The 22,616-nt window shown below is 40.9% G+C and overlaps 3 protein-coding genes across 3 annotated transcripts in view; 1 reads left to right on the top strand and 2 right to left on the bottom strand.

The window, feature by feature from the left end:
* Window positions 1–5,151: 5,151 nt before the first annotated feature.
* Window positions 5,152–9,726, bottom strand: smim8 (small integral membrane protein 8). The gene is made up of 3 exons (XM_016514648.1): window positions 9,723–9,726; window positions 9,120–9,175; window positions 5,152–5,748 (listed from the first exon to the last, which is right to left on the bottom strand). The coding sequence occupies exons 1-3, from the start codon at window positions 9,724–9,726 to the stop codon at window positions 5,590–5,592; spliced, it is 219 nt and encodes a 72-aa protein (XP_016370134.1). The 3' UTR covers window positions 5,152–5,589.
* A 1,354-nt stretch (window positions 9,727–11,080) lies between these two features.
* LOC107709909 (gap junction beta-7 protein-like) lies at window positions 11,081–13,851 on the top strand. Its single transcript, XM_016514578.1, has 2 exons — window positions 11,081–11,171; window positions 12,497–13,851. Exon 2 carries the CDS (start codon window positions 12,511–12,513, stop codon window positions 13,288–13,290), a length of 780 nt encoding a protein of 259 aa, XP_016370064.1. The 5' UTR covers window positions 11,081–11,171; window positions 12,497–12,510; the 3' UTR covers window positions 13,291–13,851.
* Window positions 13,852–13,880: 29 nt separating this feature from the next.
* The window catches only part of LOC107709900 (zinc finger protein 292-like), an 18,198-nt gene continuing 9,462 nt past the window's right edge, over window positions 13,881–22,616 (bottom strand). Inside the window, exon 8 of the mRNA XM_016514574.1 lies at window positions 13,881–21,960. Coding sequence (XP_016370060.1) covers window positions 15,076–21,960 — 6,885 coding nt within the window. The 3' untranslated portion in view covers window positions 13,881–15,075. The remainder of the gene's footprint in view (window positions 21,961–22,616) is intronic.

Here is a 22,616-nt window from a genome sequence, read left to right as displayed (position 1 = left end):
GCGAAGGAAAAACCAAATAAAATTCTTCTCGCTGGAACGAGACTGCTGGCGGTGTGTCAGGTGGTGAGTAGTCCTCGATAACTGACTGCAAATTGCGTTCAAATCTGCCTCCATTTCTGAATGAAACGCCTACTTTACTACTACATCCAATCAGTTCACAGTAGAAAAAACAAGCCACACCCTCTGTTTTTCTCATTCAGTATTCTGTTTCTCTCGGAAGTAGGTCACAATATGGAAGTAAAGTCGGTCGCAACTGTCGGTTCACGTGGACGGGTTGTTGACGTGTTAAAATTCACGTGTTTTTGGCCCTTTTGGCCTACCATACTCCAACTTCACCTCAGCGCCAGGTGCGAGTCAAACGAGCGCGGTGATGAGGAGCTTCAGCAGAACAACAGGCATCTATCTGTCTGTCTGTCTGTCTATCTACATACATACAGGGGTAAAGCATAAGCACAAGGTCATCAAATCAAATTAAGTAGTCTAATTAGTAATATATTTCCTTGACATTGATGTTATCATTGTTAAAATTTGTGATTGAAAATATAAAAAGTACTTCCAAGATCAAAGTTCAGATTAAGAGACTTCAAATGTGCGTGTGATCATATCACCGTGTTGAAAAAGTTATTAGTTCATAAATACATTCATTTATACAGTTCACTTAGATGCATTTGTCACACATTGTGGTTAAATGGTTACTACACTTTTGCTGTAATAAATCCATGGTTAATTTTCGTAAGGGATGATCCGCTTTGAAATCACAATCCCATCGGAATAAATCTGCTCATCATGTCAGCTTTGTGTCTGAACACTCTCCACACAGCAGTGATGCTAACATCTAATAATAGCGAGAGTATGGAGATAAAAGTGTATAGTCCGGATAAATACTGTATATACAGTACAGTACACACCAGTGACTGCTGAAATCTGTCTGAAGACTGAATCATTATTCCATTCATTCATTTAAATTAATATTTGTAAACAGACTCATTAATAACAATAAAACATTTAGTCAGAATCTCAAGTAAATTAGTCTACATATTATTTTGTTTTGGTTTTCTGTTTTGTTTTCAGAACTGTGATCTGTATTCTGAAAATCATTTATGCAGAGCCATCATAGCTTCAAAAATACATATATCACGCATCGAACTAATGCTATTAGTGCCGTTTCTAATGTTAAAATGTACAGTCTCACAGCCTTTATTAAGCTCTGTAAACACAGTGTTTGACGCGTGAATGTTCATTTCTGTGAAAACCTAACTGTGTTTCTCAGTCTGTGAACTCTTAGATTTGATTAAATGTAGATTTGTTTCCCTGGGCTGTCAGTAAAACACAGCTGTATTATTTATTTCATCATACTGAAGTGAGAAACAACAGGAGGATCGTGCAGCTCGAGTTCAGGACTCCACTGAACACCAATGTGTTTTGAGTAGTTGTTCACCGTCTTAAATGTTATGGCATAGCTCTGAATATGCCTGTTCTCTTTATGCTGTGACCCTGGAGCACAAATTTTTTAAATTGAGATGCGTACATCCGCATCGAACTAATGCTATTAGTGCCGTTTCTAATGTTAAAATGTACAGTCTCACAGCCTTTATTAAGCTCTGTAAACACAGTGTTTGACGCGTGAATGTTCATTTCTGTGAAAACCTAACTGTGTTTCTCAGTCTGTGAACTCTTAGATTTGATTAGATGTAGATTTGTTTCCCTGGGCTGTCAGTAAAACACAGCTGTATTATTTATTTCATCATACTGAAGTGAGAAACAACAGGAGGATCGTGCAGCTCGACTTCAGGACTCCACTGAACACCAATGTGTTTTGAGTAGTTGTTCACCGTCTTAAATGTTATGGCATAACTCTGAATATGCCTGTTCTCTTTATGCTGTGACCCTGGAGCACAAATTTTTTAAATTGAGATGCGGTTTTGTGCTCCAGGGACACAGATGTGTGTGTAAATAAACACACGAGCAGGCTGCTCATAATATGGAGTATACATATATCTATTGCAGCAGGGTTTTCAGAAGTGTGTTAGGGGAAAACAGACATGCCAAGCTGAGGATATGAGCACATTAAATTAGCAGGAAAAATAATGGTTTAACTGTTAAATGACTGAATTCATTTGGGTTTGTGGATCAGTCAGTCAGTCCAACAGAAGACAAAAACATGTCTCTTTATTCTGATCACATGTCTGTCTCTGGTGTTTGAGGATCTTCAGCTCTGGTTCTGGTCTGGTCTCTGCCGTCTCCTCTGCCCTCCTCTTCCTCAAACCTTCATCTCGCGCGTCTGGAGTCTGTCCAGGGTCTGCTTCTGCGTGTGCAAGCGGCCGAAGGCATCATGGGAAATGTTGTTCTTCTTCTTGGGCTGCAGGTGAAACAGAAGCACATGAGGATCACGGATCAGCACTTCTGCGTCTTCACTAGCTGAGAAGACTCGTGAGAGTCCAGATGAAGTCTAAAGCGCTCGGCTCTCTGTCATTAACTGACAGAACAACAGCTCTTTCTTATTTAATACTGAAAGCAGAAAAATTAGAAAATGGCACCGTTTTTGTTTTGTCAAAAGATATGGACATATAGTGCAGTAAAAAATGCATTTGTCCCCATCCTGATTTCTTCTGTTTATTTCATACTAAACAGATTTAGTTCTTCAAACAAAACCCATCAAAGAGGGCCTTTCCAACAGCTCTAACTCTTCCCAGACTGGTGTTTTTCATTCACCTTCTGTCTGTCATCTCTGCTTTAGTGTGTTACCGGCCGAGAGCTTTAGCAACCACCTGCTGTTGAGAACGGCTGCGTCTCAATCAGCTCCCTACTCCAGCAGTCAGGGCACTGATCAGGGAGCATGCACTCTCTGAAAAATCCCACAATGCACCGCAAAAACTAGGGCGCATCGGTGCTTGCTTACCGTCACATTTCCGCGAAACATAAAATGCACAAGCCAACTCCAATATAATGGCACACGATAGAAGACTTATTTTTTCTTTATTTCAGCATAAACACACATCGCTAGACATGTAACAGAACAATATAGAGCGTGAAAAATAATCTAAGAGAGACAGGTCCGGTCTGTTGTTGAGTAATACCAGCAGTGACTGGATATCAAGTAATCCTGTGATTCATGTGCACCATATACTGATCCAGGAGCTCAGCAGCGGACTGAGACGCACTTACAGCTCTGGATCAGTGTTGATTTCACTGAAGAGGGCTGCAGTAATGTTTCACAGCAGCTTCACAGATTTGGGAACTACTAACTACAGGAGCAAACAGAGCTTTACTCAGACCCAGTCGGTACGAGAGAACTTCTGTACTTCAGTGAATAACATTCTCATTTAAAAACTGTATTTTGAGTTGACTCATGTTGACTTTATGTTAGATTTAGTTTTCATTTCTGAAACTATTTAATTTCACATCCATTTATTTACCTGTGTTACAGTAGTTTATATGAACACACCATCAAATGAATAACATGTTCATTTGTTCTTTTGAACAGTACAAAATAAAAAAAAATGAAAGTAACATTCACTGTCCAGTGAGCTCACTCGCTACATTCCTTGCCACATATCCTGAACAGCTGCCGTGCTTACAAGGGAATGTACACAGCACGCCACGACAGAATAGTGGATCTGATAGTGAAAGACATATCAAACCATGATATATGTGTTCAAATTCAAATGTAGTACCTACTAAGCAGTACGCGATTTCGGACGCACCCTATCTCAAACCCCGTTCCAGGAAACATGTCGTTCAAACCGGAAACCGTAGCAAAACAGTGCACACCGGTTTGAGCTGGAACTTGCCCCAGGTTCCTGTGGAGCCCGGAAGTTTCAAAATAAAAGTCGCTACCATTGTTTTCTTCACATCACACAAAACGATACGTTTTTTCTCTCTCTCTCTCTCTCAGTTTAAAATAACCCATTTACCAGGATATGCGCTAATACAGGAGTGAAAACTTTGTCTGTAAAGCCATTTCATTTCAAGCTTCTCATTCCTAAAGTCCAGGTGCGCAATTTTTATGGACAGGTGGTCAGTTTTATTTTAATATGCAATGGATTATCAAAATTAAAACAACACAAAGAACATAACCTTTTTAGGAAAATAATTATTAACATAATTTAAGGAAAAAATAAAAAAAGTAATTTTTTTACTCATGTAACCTTGCATTTTAATAATATAAGGACAAGTAATGTAGATTCATGTAGCAAACGAGAATCGCTCAAATTTATGAGTATATTTTGAGACAATTATTTTTTTTTAAAGGTAATTAAAGCAACAGTTTTTCAATAACAGTGGTATTTGAGGTAAACAGCGCAGTATTTTTCTAAAATATATATTTTAAATGTTGCAAGAGAAGCATATTTTGCAGAAAGAAAGGAGATTTGATAAGTCTTGACAGCGTTTTATTTTGCAGTCAGACCTGTCAGGTTTATAAATGGTAATATGGAAGTTTATTCTCATGTTTAGTTATCAGAGGAGGAAAAGCAAGGGGAAACACTACACTGTTGTTAAATCCCTGATCCATTTCTGTTTAGTTATTAGTGTTCCAGTTGCTATGCATTTAATGTTTTAAAATCTTGATAAATGCATTTTTGATATTTTTTTTTGTATCAATATAAAACACAGCTTTGTTGTTATTCAATCACATCTGATCACAGTGTGTCTAATCAATCTATTGCACTCCAGTTCTAACATTTCTGCTCAGTTTACTGCTTTTACTTCAACAGAGACCGTTGACTAAACTCTTGTATTTATATTTTTTAAATGTAATTCAGCATATTTCCTGTAATTATTAATGTTGTCAGGTGGTGCAACCATGTCAATTCTTCATTTAAACAAACGAATAACAGGTCTGTATTAAATGCATTTATTTGCTGTGTCATTATCTTTCTGTCTTTAAAAGTAAAATCAAATGCTGAAGATACTAAACACCCAGCCATTACAATGCAATAATTATAAGTGAATATAAATAGAATACACAACCACAAAATAATAATGCATTAGGCACTGTAGACACTCTAACAGTTGCTTTGCTAAGATTTCACTTAGAAATAAAATGAGGAATGCAAATATAGATTTATAAATATTCGGTTGACACTCACCTGACATTTAGTCAGAAAACTCAAAAAAAAAATGCATTACATTCATTTGGAAAGATTTTCAAAAATGAATGATTTTATTTGTCATTGACCCCAATACATAAATATGCTAATTTCAGACTTTTACTCCACTTAACAGATGTGCATATTCTAAAATCATGTTTAAAGCTTTCACGGTGTTACAACGTTACGGCCCATTGATCAGGTGTATGTAATTAACTTGGCAGTTTTCCCAAAATAAGCCATAGTGTTGCATATTAACCCAGCTGTATCATTCAACTCTACCCAAACCAGTAGGTATCGCAGTAGTGTTGGTTAGTAATTAAGAGGATTATGAGACCAAATAAGTGTGTAAAGCCATGCTGCATGAACCAGAGGAAGAGCAACACTTCCACTGAGGTGACCAGATCATGTTTATCACTTAAACACAATCAAGTGAAGTGCAGCGATGCTGATGCTGATGAAGCTGCTGCTGCTGCTGCTGCTGGTGTGGTTTGGTCAGTCAGTCCCATCTGGAGCTCTTCCTCCTCATGTGTCTCTCTCCCTGGCTGTCCACAGCCTCGTACAGCTGCTGCTGGTTGTCTCGGACCGCATGCAGATAGCCCAGGTACCCCACACACAGCGTGAGGCTCAGCAGACCCACAGCCATCACCGGCTTATTCTGAGGGAAGCACGGAGATGTGCGTCAGCACTATGAGCCCGGCTCAGGATTACACCTGCACTATATATCAAAAATATCGCTAATGAACATAGAGACATATCGGCATGCGATATCTGAATTATTTTAATAATAGGCTACTTCAAAATGTTTTGGGTCGATGCATGCAGCAGAGAACAGACTGGGCACGCGACTGCTACTTACGTGACTTGCTTGCCGTTAAAGAGAGTTATTAAAGGTCCCCTGAAATGCTTAGAAACACGCAGTGTTACTCTGTGTTGACGTCATTTTAACTGAAACAGGAAGACAGGGCGGGACATATCAAGCAGCCCCGCCCCTTTTTAAAATAGCCAATAGCGTTTGTTTATATCACAGCTTGGGCTAGAGCCGTTCAGAGCTGTTGAGCTCCGTAAAGCCGCATTTGACAGGGTATGCCAGCCACAATCTCATCCATATTGCTATAAAATATAGCATTCTGTGTAGAATTCAAATAGCTCCGATACATTTTGTGGTCTGCGCCGACTCGCGCATGTGATCTGCTCCGTGCTATCGTGTCTCTGGACCGGAGCAGAGTGTGTGTGCGGTGTGGTGGTTAGCGTGACACAGCGCGAAACCAGACTTCTTTTTTTCCTCAATGGAAAGCATATTTACACTGTTTGACTCGTTCCCTGTCCCCTATATAGTGCACTACGTGCCATTCACTGTACAGAAAATACTAATTCTGTGGACAAGTGACCGATTTCAGCCGCGGCTTCAGCGTCTATTTTATAGTGTAGGGGGCGGGCGCTTCTGATTCTAGAGAGCATTTGATTGGACAGAACGTTTGATGAGAAGCTGAAGTACGATGTGACGTCAAAAAAAATCGTTGAGTCGTTTTGGCGGAAGTGACAAACTGCAAGCTTTGAATGCTTATATCTTCTAAATGTGAAGTTTGTCACTGTTTTGGAGCACACTGCCTTATAGATAACCTTAAGACTAACATATTGATACTAACACCCAAAAAACTTTCATTTTGATTTCATGGGGACTTTAAGTGCAATACATAGCTGTCTGCTGTCTGACACACACCTGAAGCACCTCTCGGACAGCGTGTGACCCCTACAGTTTTCTTCTTTCGCGCTTTATTACACTCGCACGGTCAAACACACACACAGTTATGTCTCGAGGCGTACTCATGCACACAAAGAAATCAGATTGGGAGCAATAGGATCCCAGCAGCCTAATACAGTAAAGCTGCAGCTGTCTGTCAAACAACAGAAGAGAAAGAGAACATCACCCACTGCTCTTCACTCACTTACATTTGTAGCTTTATTATGAATCAATGCAGGCTATATTTAATTCTTGTGAAGTCTATGCAGTGTTTTAGTTTTACTTTTGATTATTGAGTTTCTGTATTGAATGCTACACTGTAACGATTTTTGTAATTTGAACAGTATTATACTGTAATATGTACAGTAAGATACTGTAAAATGTGTATACAGTATTTTACTGTAAACCACAAAGGATTATGGAACCACTGTTTCAGTGGAGATTTTAAACAGTATTTTCTAGTACTTCTTTTGTTTGTTACTTTCAGATTTCTAGTCTGGATGTAGTCTGCAACGTCCGAGGTGTATTTTGGATCAGCTAACAACCTACTGAGGAAAACTGAGTGAAGAAACACCAGTTAATAACATTTTGCATTTTATTTTGAAGTTTGTGGTCATGTCGTCTGCATCGGACGTGTATTGGAGTCTTGTGTTAGCGGTGCTAACAACAGGTGAGCTTCCATCAGCTTAACTAACGTTAATGTCACTAAATTAGCCTCTAGCTGCTGTTCTCCACTAACTCTCAGAACAGGTTGACTTTGAGAGGAACATGCTAGCAATATTCACATAGAAAACAGCTGTTTTAAGTAGTAAACTATCACAATATTACTGCTTTTGCTGTATTTTGGATCAAATAAATGCAGGCTTGGTGAGCAGAATAGACTTTAAAAACATTAAAAATCTTACTGTTAAAAACTTTTGACTGGTCGTGTACTTGCCAATTTTTGCTTTTCAGTATGTGTATGTTTTTCCATGATACAAAGTCCCCAGGGGACTGTGCTGACGCCCTTTTTTTAAGCTAGTGCATCTGAGAGGTCAAGATTTGTAATTTGTACTTTTAAAAAGAAAATGTTCAACAATTAAAAATAATATTATCAGAACTAAAGCTCATGAGTTATTGTGATTTTGGGGGGAGGGGGGATGGTAAAAATCATGGTTTACAGTGCAGTAACACAATTGGATTGTTTTTTACAGGTAAAAAATGTTTAAACTAAATGAAAATAAACTCTACAGTACTGATACTGTAAATGAAAATACGGTAATAATACTGTAAATAAAATACAGTAACGACATTATTGTACTGTAAATGCAATTACATTAATAATACTGTACACATTTTTTTAAATTTACAGCAACCTATTTACAGTGTACTGTTAAATAAATCTAATGTAAGCCTGCCTGAAAGACTTCAAACTGTTTATTTCACTTGTGTCTTTGTTTTATTGTATTTGTCCTATTGCTTGTAGTTCTTACTTTTATTAACAAAGATGAATTAAAATAACAACTAACTAATCATTCACCTCTCTGCAGGAAAGTGGCCTGGAAGGGTCAAGTTTGCCCATCACTGATCTTGATGTGAAGTTTTAGGTTGATATAACTATATATTACCAAGTTGAGCAGAGTTTTTGGTATTTAAATATTGGCATTATTATTTTTTTTTTTTTACATTGATGTTAAAATTACATTTTCAGATTTGTGACATTGTTTTTTTATGTAATGCTAAAACACTGCTAGTCACTTTCAGAAGTTGTAGTGAATGTGAAACATATACATTGGTTATATAATTTGATTTCACACACTTAAAGCAATATTGTATCGCATTTCAGATATCACAGTATTTAACAAGGTGTCGCATATTGAACTTCTTCAGCTTTCAGGACAATATTTATTACTCTTTCTTCAACTTTGAGCACTTTTATGACGCAGGAATGGATTTTTATTAAAATGTTCAGATTAAAAATGTTATGTAAACTTTTTTCTTTTATTCTTTGCTACTGAATGTTTTATGCATTACATGTATATTATTTACTAATGCATTTAGGATCAAAAGTTATTGATGCACTCTGAACTAACATGACGTTTTTTTATTAACGGCTGTTTTAACTTTACACGGCCTCTTTAAAAACGCAACGCTCGTGCTGCTGGTAAACACTGTGACGCGACGCTCTTACGCATGCGTTCAAAGAGCAACACTAAAACACGCTTCCGAGGTGAACGCTCGCGTGTAGCTGGAGTCATCAGGTCATGTGTGATTTATATGAGTGTAAAGCCATGAAGAGCACTTGCAGGTTTGATGAAGAGCTCCGGGTTGACCGCGCGGAACAGCGAGGTAATCTTTTTTTCTAAGGCATGTTTATAAAAATTACTTAAACGTCCTAATTAAACTAGTGCTTAATCCTGGCTTAGTCTAAGCTCTGTCTGTGAAACCAGGTCTAAGGTGTTTTTAACTGTAAACCATTGCTTCCTGCTAAAATACGAGTCCGTAATCCATAATAACTCTTCCTCCAAAGAAAAAGTCATCTCATCTGAATCAGGAGAGAAATCTGCACAGATCAAGCAGCATTTAAACAGCTCTAAACAAATATGTGTCTGGATTTTGATGTGAGAGAAAACAGCAGATGCACTTTATCACTGGAGGAAGAGTTATTATGGATTATGAACTCTATGGTATTTTAGTTAAAAGCGTCTTAATGCTGGATTTGTTTCAGCTTTTGTCTTCTCCAGATGTTAACTGATGGACTGGAGTGCTGTGGATTACTTGTGGATTATTGTGATGTTTTTATCAGCTGTTTGGACTCTCATTCTGACGGCACCCATTCACTGCAGAGCATCCACTGCTGAGACACTGATGCAATGCTGCATTTCTACAAACCTGATGAAGATACAAACTCATCCTAATCTCTGATGAACTGAGAGTGAACACATTTTCATTTTGGGGTGAACTATTCCTTTAACAGCATATAGTAGACTCTGTAGATGAGAGGTGATTTTCTCAGTCATTACTGTATAGTGTGTGGTGCCCTTAAGATGTCCATCTCTGCTTGTAATAATAAGACACATTCATTGGTTCAATTTATATTTAAATGCATTCATTTTATTGATATTCAAATGACTGAGTTAAGCATTTTGCTCATCTCTAATTTAAAGAAAACAACTGACAAAAGAGCTTTTATGTTTAAAGCCCCAGTAGACTGGATTATTTTCCTGATAATATTAGATCTGTTTCATCAGCTGCTGTGTTTAAGTGTGTTCTGTCAGTGAGGCCGGCACTGTTTATACCTCGAGTCTATTGTTTATTCATCACCAGAAACTGGCCGTTTTGTGCTGCAGTGTTTTCATTAATACCAATGGGTTTTCTTCTTTTTATTATCAGTTGTTTATCAGCCTGTTCATTGATGAATTGATCATTGTATTTCCTTTGTAGTGAGCCAGTACATCTCAAGAGGTTTGTCATAAAAAAAATCTGAACATAAATGAACAATGAAAGTGTCTCTATATGACGGACTGATGACATCTGAGGTGGAGCTTGATGAAAGATTATGAAAACAACCATGATTTTCTCTAGAATAATGCACACTGATGAATCATTCACAATAAAAACAGGAACACGAATTAAGAAAGTAAACTGAACACCTGTAGCAATCACAAATGAAGGTGTTTCACAGCAGACTCTGCTGGTAACACTATCAGTGCCGCTGAGCTCATCAGTAATTCATGCACACGCACAAACAGCCTGCAGTTTGTCATTAAAACTGCATACGTAACCTATTGGGTTACACACATCTACAGGTTTACTTGCATATGTCTGCAGTAACCCTCATTAATCTGCACCAGAGCTACTGCCAAAGACAAACCCACAGCACAAGAAGGTCTGACTTACAGAAAGTATATCAAAATGTGATTCTCCTGACATGGTTTTCCATGCAAACTGAACATGCAGACTGACAGCATTGGCTGAGGGTTTGTGTATGGAGTGTCTGCTGTTCATCCGTGACCACGGAGACTATGCGTCTGTCAAGGGCACAAGTGGGTGCGTCGGAGCCGTTTCCACTGAACTCGACATGCACGACTGTTTACACTGCTAACACTACAGGCTATGAGGCTCACAACACCTCGTGCAATCAACAAACACACCAAAACACCGTCCCATCAGCCGGTTCAGAGCAGAGCGTTTCCAGTGACATAAGAGTCCTGCCATAGTAACCAAACAGGTGTGGCACTTCCACCAGGTGTGTTTGACTATCAAATAGCAGAGAGACGCTGCTCTCGGTGCATTTCCAGTCTGTCAGCAGCAGCCAGAGACCACGCCGAGCAGAAGGGAATCAGACTACATGAAAGGTAAATACTTAACATTTCTTTGCCTTTCTTAAGAGAAGTGTCTCACAAAAACGGATCTTCATGTGTTTGTGCACACTTGACAATAAAGCTCATTCTGATTCTGAAATATAGATTTGAGAATGCTCTGAAAAAGTACATTGATAGATTATTATGGATTATATGTATACCAGTCTAAAGAGTGCCACTGCTCTCGCTCTCTTAAAGGAACACGCCACTATTTTTGAAAATAGGCTCATTTTCCGACTCCCCTAGAGTTAAACAGTTGAGTTAGTGCTGGGCGGTATGACCAAAAATTTATATCACGGTATTTGATGTTACTTTAAAATAATTTATTTGAATTTGACTTTTTTATGACTTTATTAATTGTTAGCTTTTCATTGAACTCGCAAACTCCATGCAGTTCCCTCATAAAATTTTCCCTCAGTTTGGGAAACCCTGAAATCTTATGATTAATTCACTTTATGTTGTTAATAACAACGAATGGAATATATATTCTTTGCATTTTAAAGGAACACTCCACTATTTTTGAAAATATGCTAATTTTCCAACTCCCCTAGAGTTAAACAAACTCCTAGAAAATCGCAACTTTTCATTTTCTGTCGGTCTTAGTACACGATGTAACTACAGAAGAGTCAAGTTTTGAATAGGAAAAATAACTCTTTGGTCATTTTTGAGCGAGATGCTAACGGTCTAATCAGATTCAATGATCTATGCTAAGCTACAGCTAAAAGTGCTACCGCCAGACCCGGAGATCGGCTGAATGGATTTGAAAACGGTAAAACTCAACCGTTTAACTCTAGGGGAGTTGGAAAATGAGCCTATTTTCAAAAATAGTGGCGTGTTCCTTTAAGTGAACGTGACATTAAACATCCAGCATGTCAATGTTACGCTCTTAAAAATAAAGGCTCCAAAAGAAGGTTTTCACAGCGATGCCACAGAAGAAACCATTTTGGTTCCCCAGAGAAGCTTTCAGTCTTTAAAAGAACCCTTTTTTCTTACTGTGAACAACATTTTAATCATCTAAAGCCTGGAGCCCTCAACGCTGCACATTTTGCACAGTGTCTCCTTAATCAAACACTTGATTCAGGTTATCAGTTTTTTTAGTGGAGAATCCAAGAGCAGAAACGGGTGTGTTTCATTAAGTAGACATGCAAAATGTCAGTGGTTGCGAACCACTGATCGAAATAACCTTTTTCCACTATAATAAACAGCCTCTATAAAGGAAAGGTTCCATGAATGTTAAAAGTTCTTCACGGAACCCTTTATTTTTAGGAGTGTACATGCTACAAGGCATTTAACTCTTGGTTTCCTTCTGACTCCCGCAGCAGCCCGATGAAACATGAACTGGGGATTCCTGGAGAATGTGTTAAGCGGGGTAAACAAGTACTCGACTGTCGTCGGGCGGGTCTGGCTCTCCATCCTCTTCGTGTTTCGCATCCTGGTGTACGTCGCCGCCGCCGAGCAGGTGTGGAAGGACGAGTTCAAAGACTTCGTCTGCAACACACAGCAGCCAGGCTGCGAGCAGGTTTGCTTCGACCGCTTCTTCCCCATCTCTCAAGTGCGGTTATGGGCCATTCAGCTGATCATGGTGTCCACCCCGTCGCTGCTGGTGGCTCTGCATGTGGCTTACAGGGAGTACAGAGAGAGCAAGTACAAGAGGAAGCTGTACCAGGATAAAGGCAGCATCGACGGAGGGCTGTTCTTCACCTACATCATGAGCCTCATCCTCAAGACGTCCTTCGAGGTGGCCACTCTGCTGGCTTTCTTCTTCCTGTACAGCGGCTTCCACGTTCCCCGCTTGCTCCGGTGCGACGAGAGCCCCTGTCCCAACACGGTGGACGGCTACATCGCAAAAGCCACCGAGAAGAAAATCTTCCTTTATATCATGGGCTGTACGTCTATCCTGTGCATTGCACTGAATGTGGTGGAGATGATGTATATCATATCGAAGCAGTGCTGGAAGTGCTTCAGTAAGAGGTACGCTCCTGTGCATGAAAGAAGCGGTCGGCCTCCATCCACGCTCACTCTCGGCTCACCGCCGTCGCTAGCCATGTCTAAAGACGAAGGCCTTCATTCTGCGCCGGCTGCAAAGGAAAGCCCAAAGCTTGCTGCTGCGTGAACACTTGGGCTTTTTCATGCATGCTACACCAGTTCTTCTCCGCTGACGGCTCGCAGACAGCAAGGAATCACAAGAACAAGTGCAAATAACAAACTACAGTCACGTAGAGCTATGTTAGCAGAGCACACAGATGTAGGAACTTTCAAAGGGGAAGAGCAAACACTTCTCATATCTTTTGTTATACTGTAGTCAAATTAGACCTCAACATGCCCTCATCCTCACAAACCATCAACAAAACTACACAATATACCAAAATACAACCCAGATTACATTAAATACAGGTTCATTTGAAATGAGGGTAAGTTTGTCAACCACAGTATGTTTTGTGCTGAGAATATGAAACTATTGACTATTACTAAACCAATGTCAGTTTCCTTATTCAGACAGTCATGTTGATCATTTAGCATATTGTTGGGCCTGTGAAGCTCATTGCAATATTTATTTTTGTTTGATAAATAATTGTGGTACTGTCCAATTACAAAACCAGATGAAAACCACTTGGTTAAATTGTAAGGACCCACTTTATATTAAGTGTCTCTAACTACATTGTACTTACTTTTAAATTAATCATTTGATACAATGCACTTATTGTGGCATACAAGTTTTCACATTGTACTTACATTTAAAAACACCTTTCTGTAGTTACACCTATAATTACACCGCTAACCCACCCTAACCATGCCCCTAACTTTAACTGTATTCCACCTCAATAACAGCTAAAGTGTTTTGCAATTCAACATGAACAGAAGTACATTGTACCAAACCATTCATTATTTTTGATGCAAGTACATAGTAGTTAAAGGCGCCTAATATAAAGTAGAACTAACTGTACTTATGAGGACTTTATTTTCAGTGATTATTTTACATGTCTAAAATAAATACCCCTGTCAGATAACAAAGACGGATCAGTGTGTTATTAAAAACTAAGTGGCTTAAGAACTGAAAGAAAAACGAAATGACTCAACTTTAAAAGCATTTACCATAATGGCCTGACATATACAGTCAATGTCAATAGATACTAACTACTTTTGTTTCCATGCATATATGGTATAACTGTGTTTATACTGAGCTAATCGTATGTTCGATCCCGTAAACATAGCCCTCATAGCAGTTTTAGAATTTCAATAAAACATTTACTATGCTGAACTTTTAAAGTCTTGTGCATGTAAGGATGAGACCAACATAGAGTAACAAAATGCAAGCTGTATTAAATGTGTTGCTATTGATTAACATACAGACTGCTGGTGGCAGTGTTTGATCAAAGAGCCACACACACAACATTATTGACAAATTTCAGATTTACAAGGTAAACGAGACCAAAACAGTTACTAATTATACACAGCACTACATAACATCAGAATTGATAATGGTTCACTTTCAGCTGGATAGAAAAATGTCCAATGCAATATTAAAAATTACGAGTCTATCCAACACTCAAAAAGAAAAAATCAACTCCAAAGGCAACAGAAATGTGCTGAACAGCTTCATAAGGACATACATGCTTTAGAGGTATTTCATCATCTACTGCAACTATAAAATGAGCTTAACATACACAGTTCTGTTAAGTAATAAACATCGCACTAGGGACCTTTAAGATAGTGGGGTGTGTAGTGTTTTCCGGATCATCAAACATCCCACTACTCCTTGACAAGCAACGATCATTCAGCATTCAACTCCAGCTAGAGATCAACTACCACGTACAACTAATGATTGGGCACTGGTTTGCAGCAAGTTATCTATCAACCTTATCCTGAGTTCAGACAACATGACACAAGGGTCTGTACATTAATCCTCTTTTTGAAGGATCACCGTGGGTCGCATTTCATGAAGCTGCTTGAGAAGAATTTCATAGACACACGAAAAAACCTTTTGCACCTCAAAGGTGACGTTGCTGAGCGAGGTCAACTTCTGGGGATTCTTAAATTCAACAAGTTGCAGGACTTCTCTCGAATGCAATTGGGCATCAGATCTTTTGCACACGACCGTCGCAGTCTTCAGGTGGAAAGCACTGAATGCTTTGGTCATTTTTTTGCGTGCATTTCCATTCAAGGGTACCGTAGCTTTCCTCTTCTGGGACGTCTTCGATTCCTGCAGAAACTGAAGAAAGGACACCTCAAATCCCATGGGCTTGAATGAACTCAGTGGTGTATTTTGACCAGAGGCATCTTCCTGTGCCATGGTAGTGCTGGAGGACGTGGAGTCAGAGTTCAAGTCCACGTAACTGACTGCAGAACTCCTTGCGGTTCTAAGTCTTGTCACCCTTTTAGGTCCTAAGGACTTGTCCGATACTCTCTCCCCCTTGCGTGGTCGTCCTCTACGTCTCTTAACTACCACAGATATCTCCGAGCAAGTGTCTGTAGAAGGCTTTCCGTCGGACAGATCGGCATCCTCTGTGCTTTCTTTCTCAGAAGTAGGCTTGGAGAACTCGGACTCACTCTGGCCAGGCTCAGCGACTTCCTCATTCTCAGTCATCTCGATGGAGCTCTCCGCTGAATTATCCGTGTCGTCGCTTCTGGAAGCGATGCGCTTGTATCTGGATCGGGGTAACTTTTTACAGTATATGAAGTTGCTCCTCTGTTCTTCCAGGTACTGTTTTGGGAGTCCATGCTGAAGATAATGTTTCATTATATTTCGCTCAGAACTGGTCACCGTTTCGCAACCCTTTATCATACAAGCGTACTGCAGTTGCAAGCGTTTGGTGCACATGGCAGAAGCTTCTTCCTGCGTTTTCAAAATGGGTTTCCCATATTTGGTCCAGTTATTTTTATTGACTTTTCTCTTTTTAACTGCTTCTTTCTTAATGGGTTTCTTGTTAGTTTCTCTGTTCTCTTTCTCGACAACGTCAGTTTCGTACTTCCTGGGACGACCGAGTTTAACCCCACTCTTGCCTTCCCGTGGGTTCATGAGCAGCCGTTTGTACACGTCTTGGTGTTTCTTCATGGTGTGTCGCAGTAGATTTGACCGTGTGCTGTATGCGCATTCACATTCTTCCATCGGGCATCTGAACATCCCTTCCACGGGGTCGACGTTTGAGAGCTTGGTTTCTTTATGCTCTTGATCCACATGGCCGATATATTTCCAGAAAGCAGTGAAAGTCTCTGAGCAGTCCGGTTGATCGCACTGAAACCTGCCTAGGTTGATACTGCACATCATGGCACCTGCTTTCTCAAGGGTTAATTTGTGGAGCTGAAGGTAGTGCTGGAGCAAGTCTGGAACTGACTGAAAAATGCAAGAACAGTCTTTGACCTGACACCTGAACTCATCCACCTCCTTGACGTCCATGTCCAGCTTGTCGTCACTCTCTTCATTTCTATCCTTGTCCTCAGCCTCCTCTTCATTCTGTTCATCTTGACTGTTGACCTCAAATTTAGGCAACTCAGACTGGTGCACGGCTTTATAATGTAGGATCAAATTGTGTTGAATTGTAAAAGCTGCCACACAGCCCTGGTGAACACAACGGTAAGGTCTGTAAGGGCTAAAAATGTCATCAGCCTCTGATTTTTTCTCTTTAGTTTTTTTGGGAGATTCTCTTGGCTTTGCCACTCGAGGCTTGCTAGGAGGTTTGGGCCTCTTGTCCAAGGACTGATTTTTTGTTTGTACTGGGGTTGAAGGATTCTGGGGAAAAGGGGCTATGGGTAGAATCTCTTTTAATGGGGACACATGGGTCGGACCAGAATCTGGGGACTTTGTGGAAAACCATCCTTTTGCATTCTGATCCATTTTTGGAGTCACTGAAGAACAGCCAGACACAATCACTGATGGCTGAAATGGCATCTGACTTTGCGGAGTTACTGTCATAGTTCCCATTGCAAGACTTTTGCCTTGAGACACAAAAGACGATTGCTTGACAAGCGATGGAGTGATGCACCGTGATATTTTGACATTATCTTTTTTAATAGAGTCTGATGCACATTTAACATGTTTCTGCTGTTGACGTGCATTCACAAGTTGAGTGTTTTCTGGCACTGGACAAGGGCTTCCTCTATCACTCTCCGGGAGCCTGTGATTGGACCGAGACTTAATTTTCATCTTCTTTATGTCTTCCTGTGAAAAGTTGTGAACGGTCAAATAATGTGCTTTGAGGTTGGAGTTGCGTGTGAAGGACTTGGAACATTTTTGACAGCTGAAAGGGGCAACATTAAACTGGTCTTTCATTTGAGTAAGCATGTCATCTGTGTAATTGTGCAGCTTGACGAGGTGTTTAAAAAGAGCATCTTTTGTCATGGCACTGTAATTACAACCATTTGTGTCACATGCAAATGGTTTCACATAACTCGGTAACTCAACGGGTAAATCTTTGGATTCTGGCTTTTTAAGCTGTTCATCATTCACCACAGGACTAGCCACAGTTCTGGTGACTTCACTGATTTCTCTGTCTAGGTCAAGCTTCTCAAGAGCTTTTTGGATTTCCAACACTTCATCCTCTCTGTTTATGGGTGTATGGTTGGGCTGATCATTGCCAGCACTTCCTGAAAACACGGATGAAATAGTGCGAATTAGGCCATCATCTGGGCTCATGTCATCCAATTGCGAAACTGACTCGACAGGGACTTCGGCTGTGTTTCCCGCAGGTTGCTCCTCACTTTGAGATGCATTCTGAATAAAGTTTGAGATATGCTGTGGATCCCCACTGACGGGACTTGCAACAGACATTTGTGAGCAGGAACTGTCGACACTCGATCCACAAGGCAAGCTGCTTTTTTTGTGAATGTCTCCAGCTAGTATCTGTTCACGTAGTCTTTCTTTGACACTCTTTTCAGACACCAGGTTTTGAGCAAGACTTGCCATGGCTGCCAGAAGTCCATCATTTGATAAGTCACTTGCATTGCTGTTGGGTGTTTTTTCCTTGATCTCTTTCATTTTGTTTGAAGTTTCAGCTTGAAGAATTTGACTGACATGATCTGAAAAACCACTGTTCAGGCTGGATGTAGATTGGTCATCAGCCAACAACTGAGAAAGAAGAGGATCATGGACACTCTCATTAAACAGTGGGTCAGACATATCAGAATAACTTGCTTGTAGCTGATGTTTGACACTACCAGTGTGCTGTATGACACTAGTTTCTGACATACGACTGCTCTGAGCATATGGACCACACAGGTTTGAAACCGTCTGCAGCTCTTGTCCAGAGCTCACACACAGATTTGACGGGCTTTGCTTCAACACTCCTCCCGTCTGTTTGTCATTGCTAGTGTAGGTACCATTGGCTTGGGGAAAAGTGACATTCGGGAATAATTTTGGATCAAGAGGTCCCTTAGGCTGTGGCAGGTTCACATATGAAGACGATGTTGGATGAGGTGAGTTAAGAAGATCAAGAAATGAGCTGGGTAGGTCTGCTGTCAGGTCAGCTTCATCAAATGACTTGCAATAAGCCCGCTTAGATAAATGTCCTCCCAGAGATTTGGGACTCTGGAATTCTCTATAACACCTACGGCAAATGAACTTGCCATCTTTAATAATGGCAGGCCATTTTGTTCTTCTGCTTCTCTTAACTCTTTTTTTGCCCCCATCATTTGACACATTTCCAGTATTACTCTGAGAACTTGGAGAACTCCCGTTTGATGGAGGAATTTCATTGTTAGGAAGCGGTAAACCTAAAGCTGTCTCTCCAGATCTCTCCAACTTCACCACTGCAGAGAACGATTCGTTGTTTGTTTGCTGCAGGTAATCTGCTGGAGAATCCCTGGGAACTGAATTGTTCAAATTGTCAGTGTAAGAGGGCAACACAGACATTTGAGCAGATCCCAGATTTGTCTCTGCTACAGAATTAACGGCCACATTAGGACTCATGACTTGTTGAGGAGGAATGAGATTGCCGAGTGAATGCAGACTGTCACCTGAGGTGCCATTGAGTGTTTGAACACTGTCTGCTGGAGCTGGTGCTGGGTTAACATTAGGATTATTATGCGGATGTAGAGTAGTATAGCTCATTACTCTCTGCTGTGCACTGTCAGTAGAAGCTGCATTCACGTGAGTAAAATGACTGCTAGGAAGCGTGTTCATGTTTTGGGTCATTGACTGAGAATGACATGTCTGTTGTTGGAGTACTGAATTGTTCCTGGGGTCCCACAAATGGTCTGCTGCCATTTGAGGCTGATTTGTGCCATTTCCAAGCTGAGAGAGAACAATGGGATCTAATATATTGTCCATTTCATTGGTTCGGATATGCCCTGGGGAAGCAGTGACGTGAGAGGAGACAGAAGGATAGTTGGGGTTCGTACAGTTGTTTGGGTAGGGAGGTGGCTGGACAAGGGGATTCTGTGTCTGAACACTGGGCCCAGGGACTCTCTGGCCCTGCTGGTGTTGTGGATTGACAACTTTATTGTGGCTTCCATTAACAGGAACCGATCTGAGTGTGGACTTGACCGCCGCATTGTTCTTCCTTGCTAGTTTCCACTGCGTGTAAAAATCGGGATGAACAGCCCTCATGTGCTTAGTAACACTTCTGTAAGAGCTATAGTCTCGAGTACATGATTCATGTGGGCATTTGTGTCTCTCTTTCTCTTTCACCACTTGGGCAATGTTCGTGTCTACCGGTTTCACAGATTTGTTCTCCAATACTTGTCCATTATTTGGCATGGAAGCCATTTGTAGAGGAAGCGTCTGAGAAACAGGAGGAAGCATCTGACCCAACGAGACTAGTGGTGTTGCATTGTGGGAAGTCTGTGTTGGAGCCGTCATGTTACTGCTATACATGCTCTGATATGATGCCTGAACTGGAGGCAAAGGATTGGAATTATACTGCCTAAATAGTTCATTGTTATTGTTGTATAATGGAGTAGCGCCTGAATCAACTGTCTGCAGCTGACCGTCAGCTGGTGGGACAGGCAGAAAGTCCTCCAATACACTCTGGTATGAAGATGTAGACGGCATGGGATCTGAATCACTCATCAAGGCCTCCAGAAGAGATTCTTCTGGTCTATGCTGATTTAGGTGAGGCATGTGAGTGTCCATGGCTGACTGGCCCAGGTGGTCATTGATCTGGGGGATATGCTGATGGATGTGTTGCTGCTCAGGTTTACTTGTCCCAGAATGGACACACTCTTGAGCAGAAACCGCAAAAGCGCTATTTAGCATGTTTTCAACAGAATGCTTTACTATCACCATGCCAGATGGACGATCCACCTGAGAGCCTGTGCCAGTGTCGTTCAGATGGGTGACAGAGAGAGAGCCAGCCTGAGCACAGCCCTGATCATTTAGATTGGAGTGGTCTGGATGAGGTTCTGCTGGTTGAACACTTTGACTGTCAGTGCCCTGGCCTTCCACTTTTGTGACATGACCCTCTGCATGGAGGTCTAACTCAGACTGTGAATGAAACACTTTACCACAGTCTGGTGCTTTGCAGGTAAATGTTTTATAATGCTGTGCCTCATGGTCATACAGTTTGTAGGCTTCATTAAAAATCTTGCCGCAACCCGGAAACATACACTTAGCCTTGAAGACCGGGTGGTCTTTCTTATGTACAGTAAGTTCGGTATTGGAGTCAAAGCTGGCTTTGCAATTAAGCTGTATGCAAATATATGGTTTGGTGCCACAGTGCATCTGGAGGTGATCGTTTAGGTGATCAACACTGACAAACTGACGACGGCAATACTGGCACACCACTTTTGTGCTCTGCATTTCAAGGAATCGCTTTGCTTCTTCATTGTCGCCATGATCCTTCACATGGGCAACGAGATTGCGGAAATATTTAAATCCCCTCCTACAGCTATGGACCGGACAAATATTCCCTTCACAAGAGTCATTGGCATTTCTACGGCTAAGTTTGTTGGACTGCCCACCACAGTTATTTTTTGTCTTTTTTACTTTTTGATTTTCACTGCTTTTAGCTTTCAGAGCCGCTATGACAGGAGCCGCTGTTTTGGGGTTGGCTAACTGCTTACTAGTCTTCATTGCAGCGAGACGCTCTTTGCATGAAAGTTTCACATGCGATGCAACATGTGGTTCAAGAGTCTCTCTGGTTTCGAATGTCTCTGTACATATCGGGCAGGTGTAGCGTCCATCTTTGAAGTGAGTCTGCGCATGACGCACTATTCGGTGACCAAGGAACTCCTTATCGCATAAAACACAGTACTGCATGTAAGCTTGCCAATTTCTGAACCTAGCTGAGACAAAACCTTTTTCTCTCAATTTTTTCAACTCTTTGTTCTTCTGCCTCTGATCTGCCATTTCATTTAGTTCATTTGTTGTATCCATGAAACACTGTGAGACGTCCTTGAACTCCTCACTAAATATGCTGGTCTCTCCGCCTAAGCCCTCAGGGTCACCGTCGTTCAGTTCATCAATGGAGGACACAATTGAGGCCTCCTCCCCCATAAGACCTAAACAGTGGCGTTTTAATGCCTTCCAGTTCCAGAACTCAGGATCAAAAGGCCACTGGGTTTTGAAGACTAAAAGGAGCTCACATCGCAGCGAGTTTGGTACTGGTAGATCTTCCTCATCTAGCTTCTGGTCTGGCTCATTGTAAAGAGTTTCCACTGCATAGTAGGAGTCCACGGTTGGCTCCAGGAGAAACTCTGTCAGCTGGCAGGCCCTTTTGACCTCCAGGTCTGAGGGCAAGAGGCAGGAAATGGTTTTGCAGACTGTGGCCTTGGTGCTTCCTTCGCACGACTCCAACCGCAAAGCTCGTATACAGAGCTCAACGCAAGTCGAAAGTCCAGCTTTGTCCATCTGGTGATTTAAAAAAAGGTATATTGAGTATTTAGCATCACATTTAAAATTAACTGCATGAAGTGAGAAAAAGAGAAGGCTCACCTCTGACTGGATGACTTTAATGAAAAAGAGCAGGTGGAACACAGTCTTAGATAGAAATGACATCTGACGGCATCTGTCCAAAAAGCCTTGCTCTGAAGACTCTAATCGTTTGAGCAGCTTCCCCCAGAACAGAGTCAACTCCCTACCAGAGAACACACAACATCTCAAATTATTTAGAAATGAAAGACGACATTAAATTACCACTTGTATAAAGCCTTTTTTAAAGGGGTCATATGATGCGATTTAAATTTTTCCTTTCTCTTTGGAGTGTTACAAGCTCTTGGTGCATAAAGAAGATCTGTAAAGTTGCAAAGACTAAAGTCTCAAATCCAAAGAGATATTCTTTATAAAAGTTCAGAGTCAGCCACACCTACCTAAAACGGCTCGTTCTAACACGCCCCCACATATCTACATCACTATGTGGGAAGATTTGCATAACACAGCCCAAATGTTCACGCAAAGAAAGAAAGCATAACTTTTATTCTCGCTGTAGTATTGATGCCGCCATGTCGAGACGCTGTGTGTTTCGTTGTGAAAGCGAAACTACTTTATTTGGCCTTCCAAAAGAGGAC

Source organism: Sinocyclocheilus rhinocerous, unplaced genomic scaffold, assembly GCF_001515625.1.
Source record: "Sinocyclocheilus rhinocerous isolate Xijiao unplaced genomic scaffold, SAMN03320098_v1.1 scaffold372, whole genome shotgun sequence".
NCBI classification, from domain to species: domain Eukaryota; kingdom Metazoa; phylum Chordata; class Actinopteri; order Cypriniformes; family Cyprinidae; genus Sinocyclocheilus; species Sinocyclocheilus rhinocerous.
Note: the sequence above shows the minus strand (reverse complement) of the source record. Positions and strands in the feature narration are given on the sequence as shown.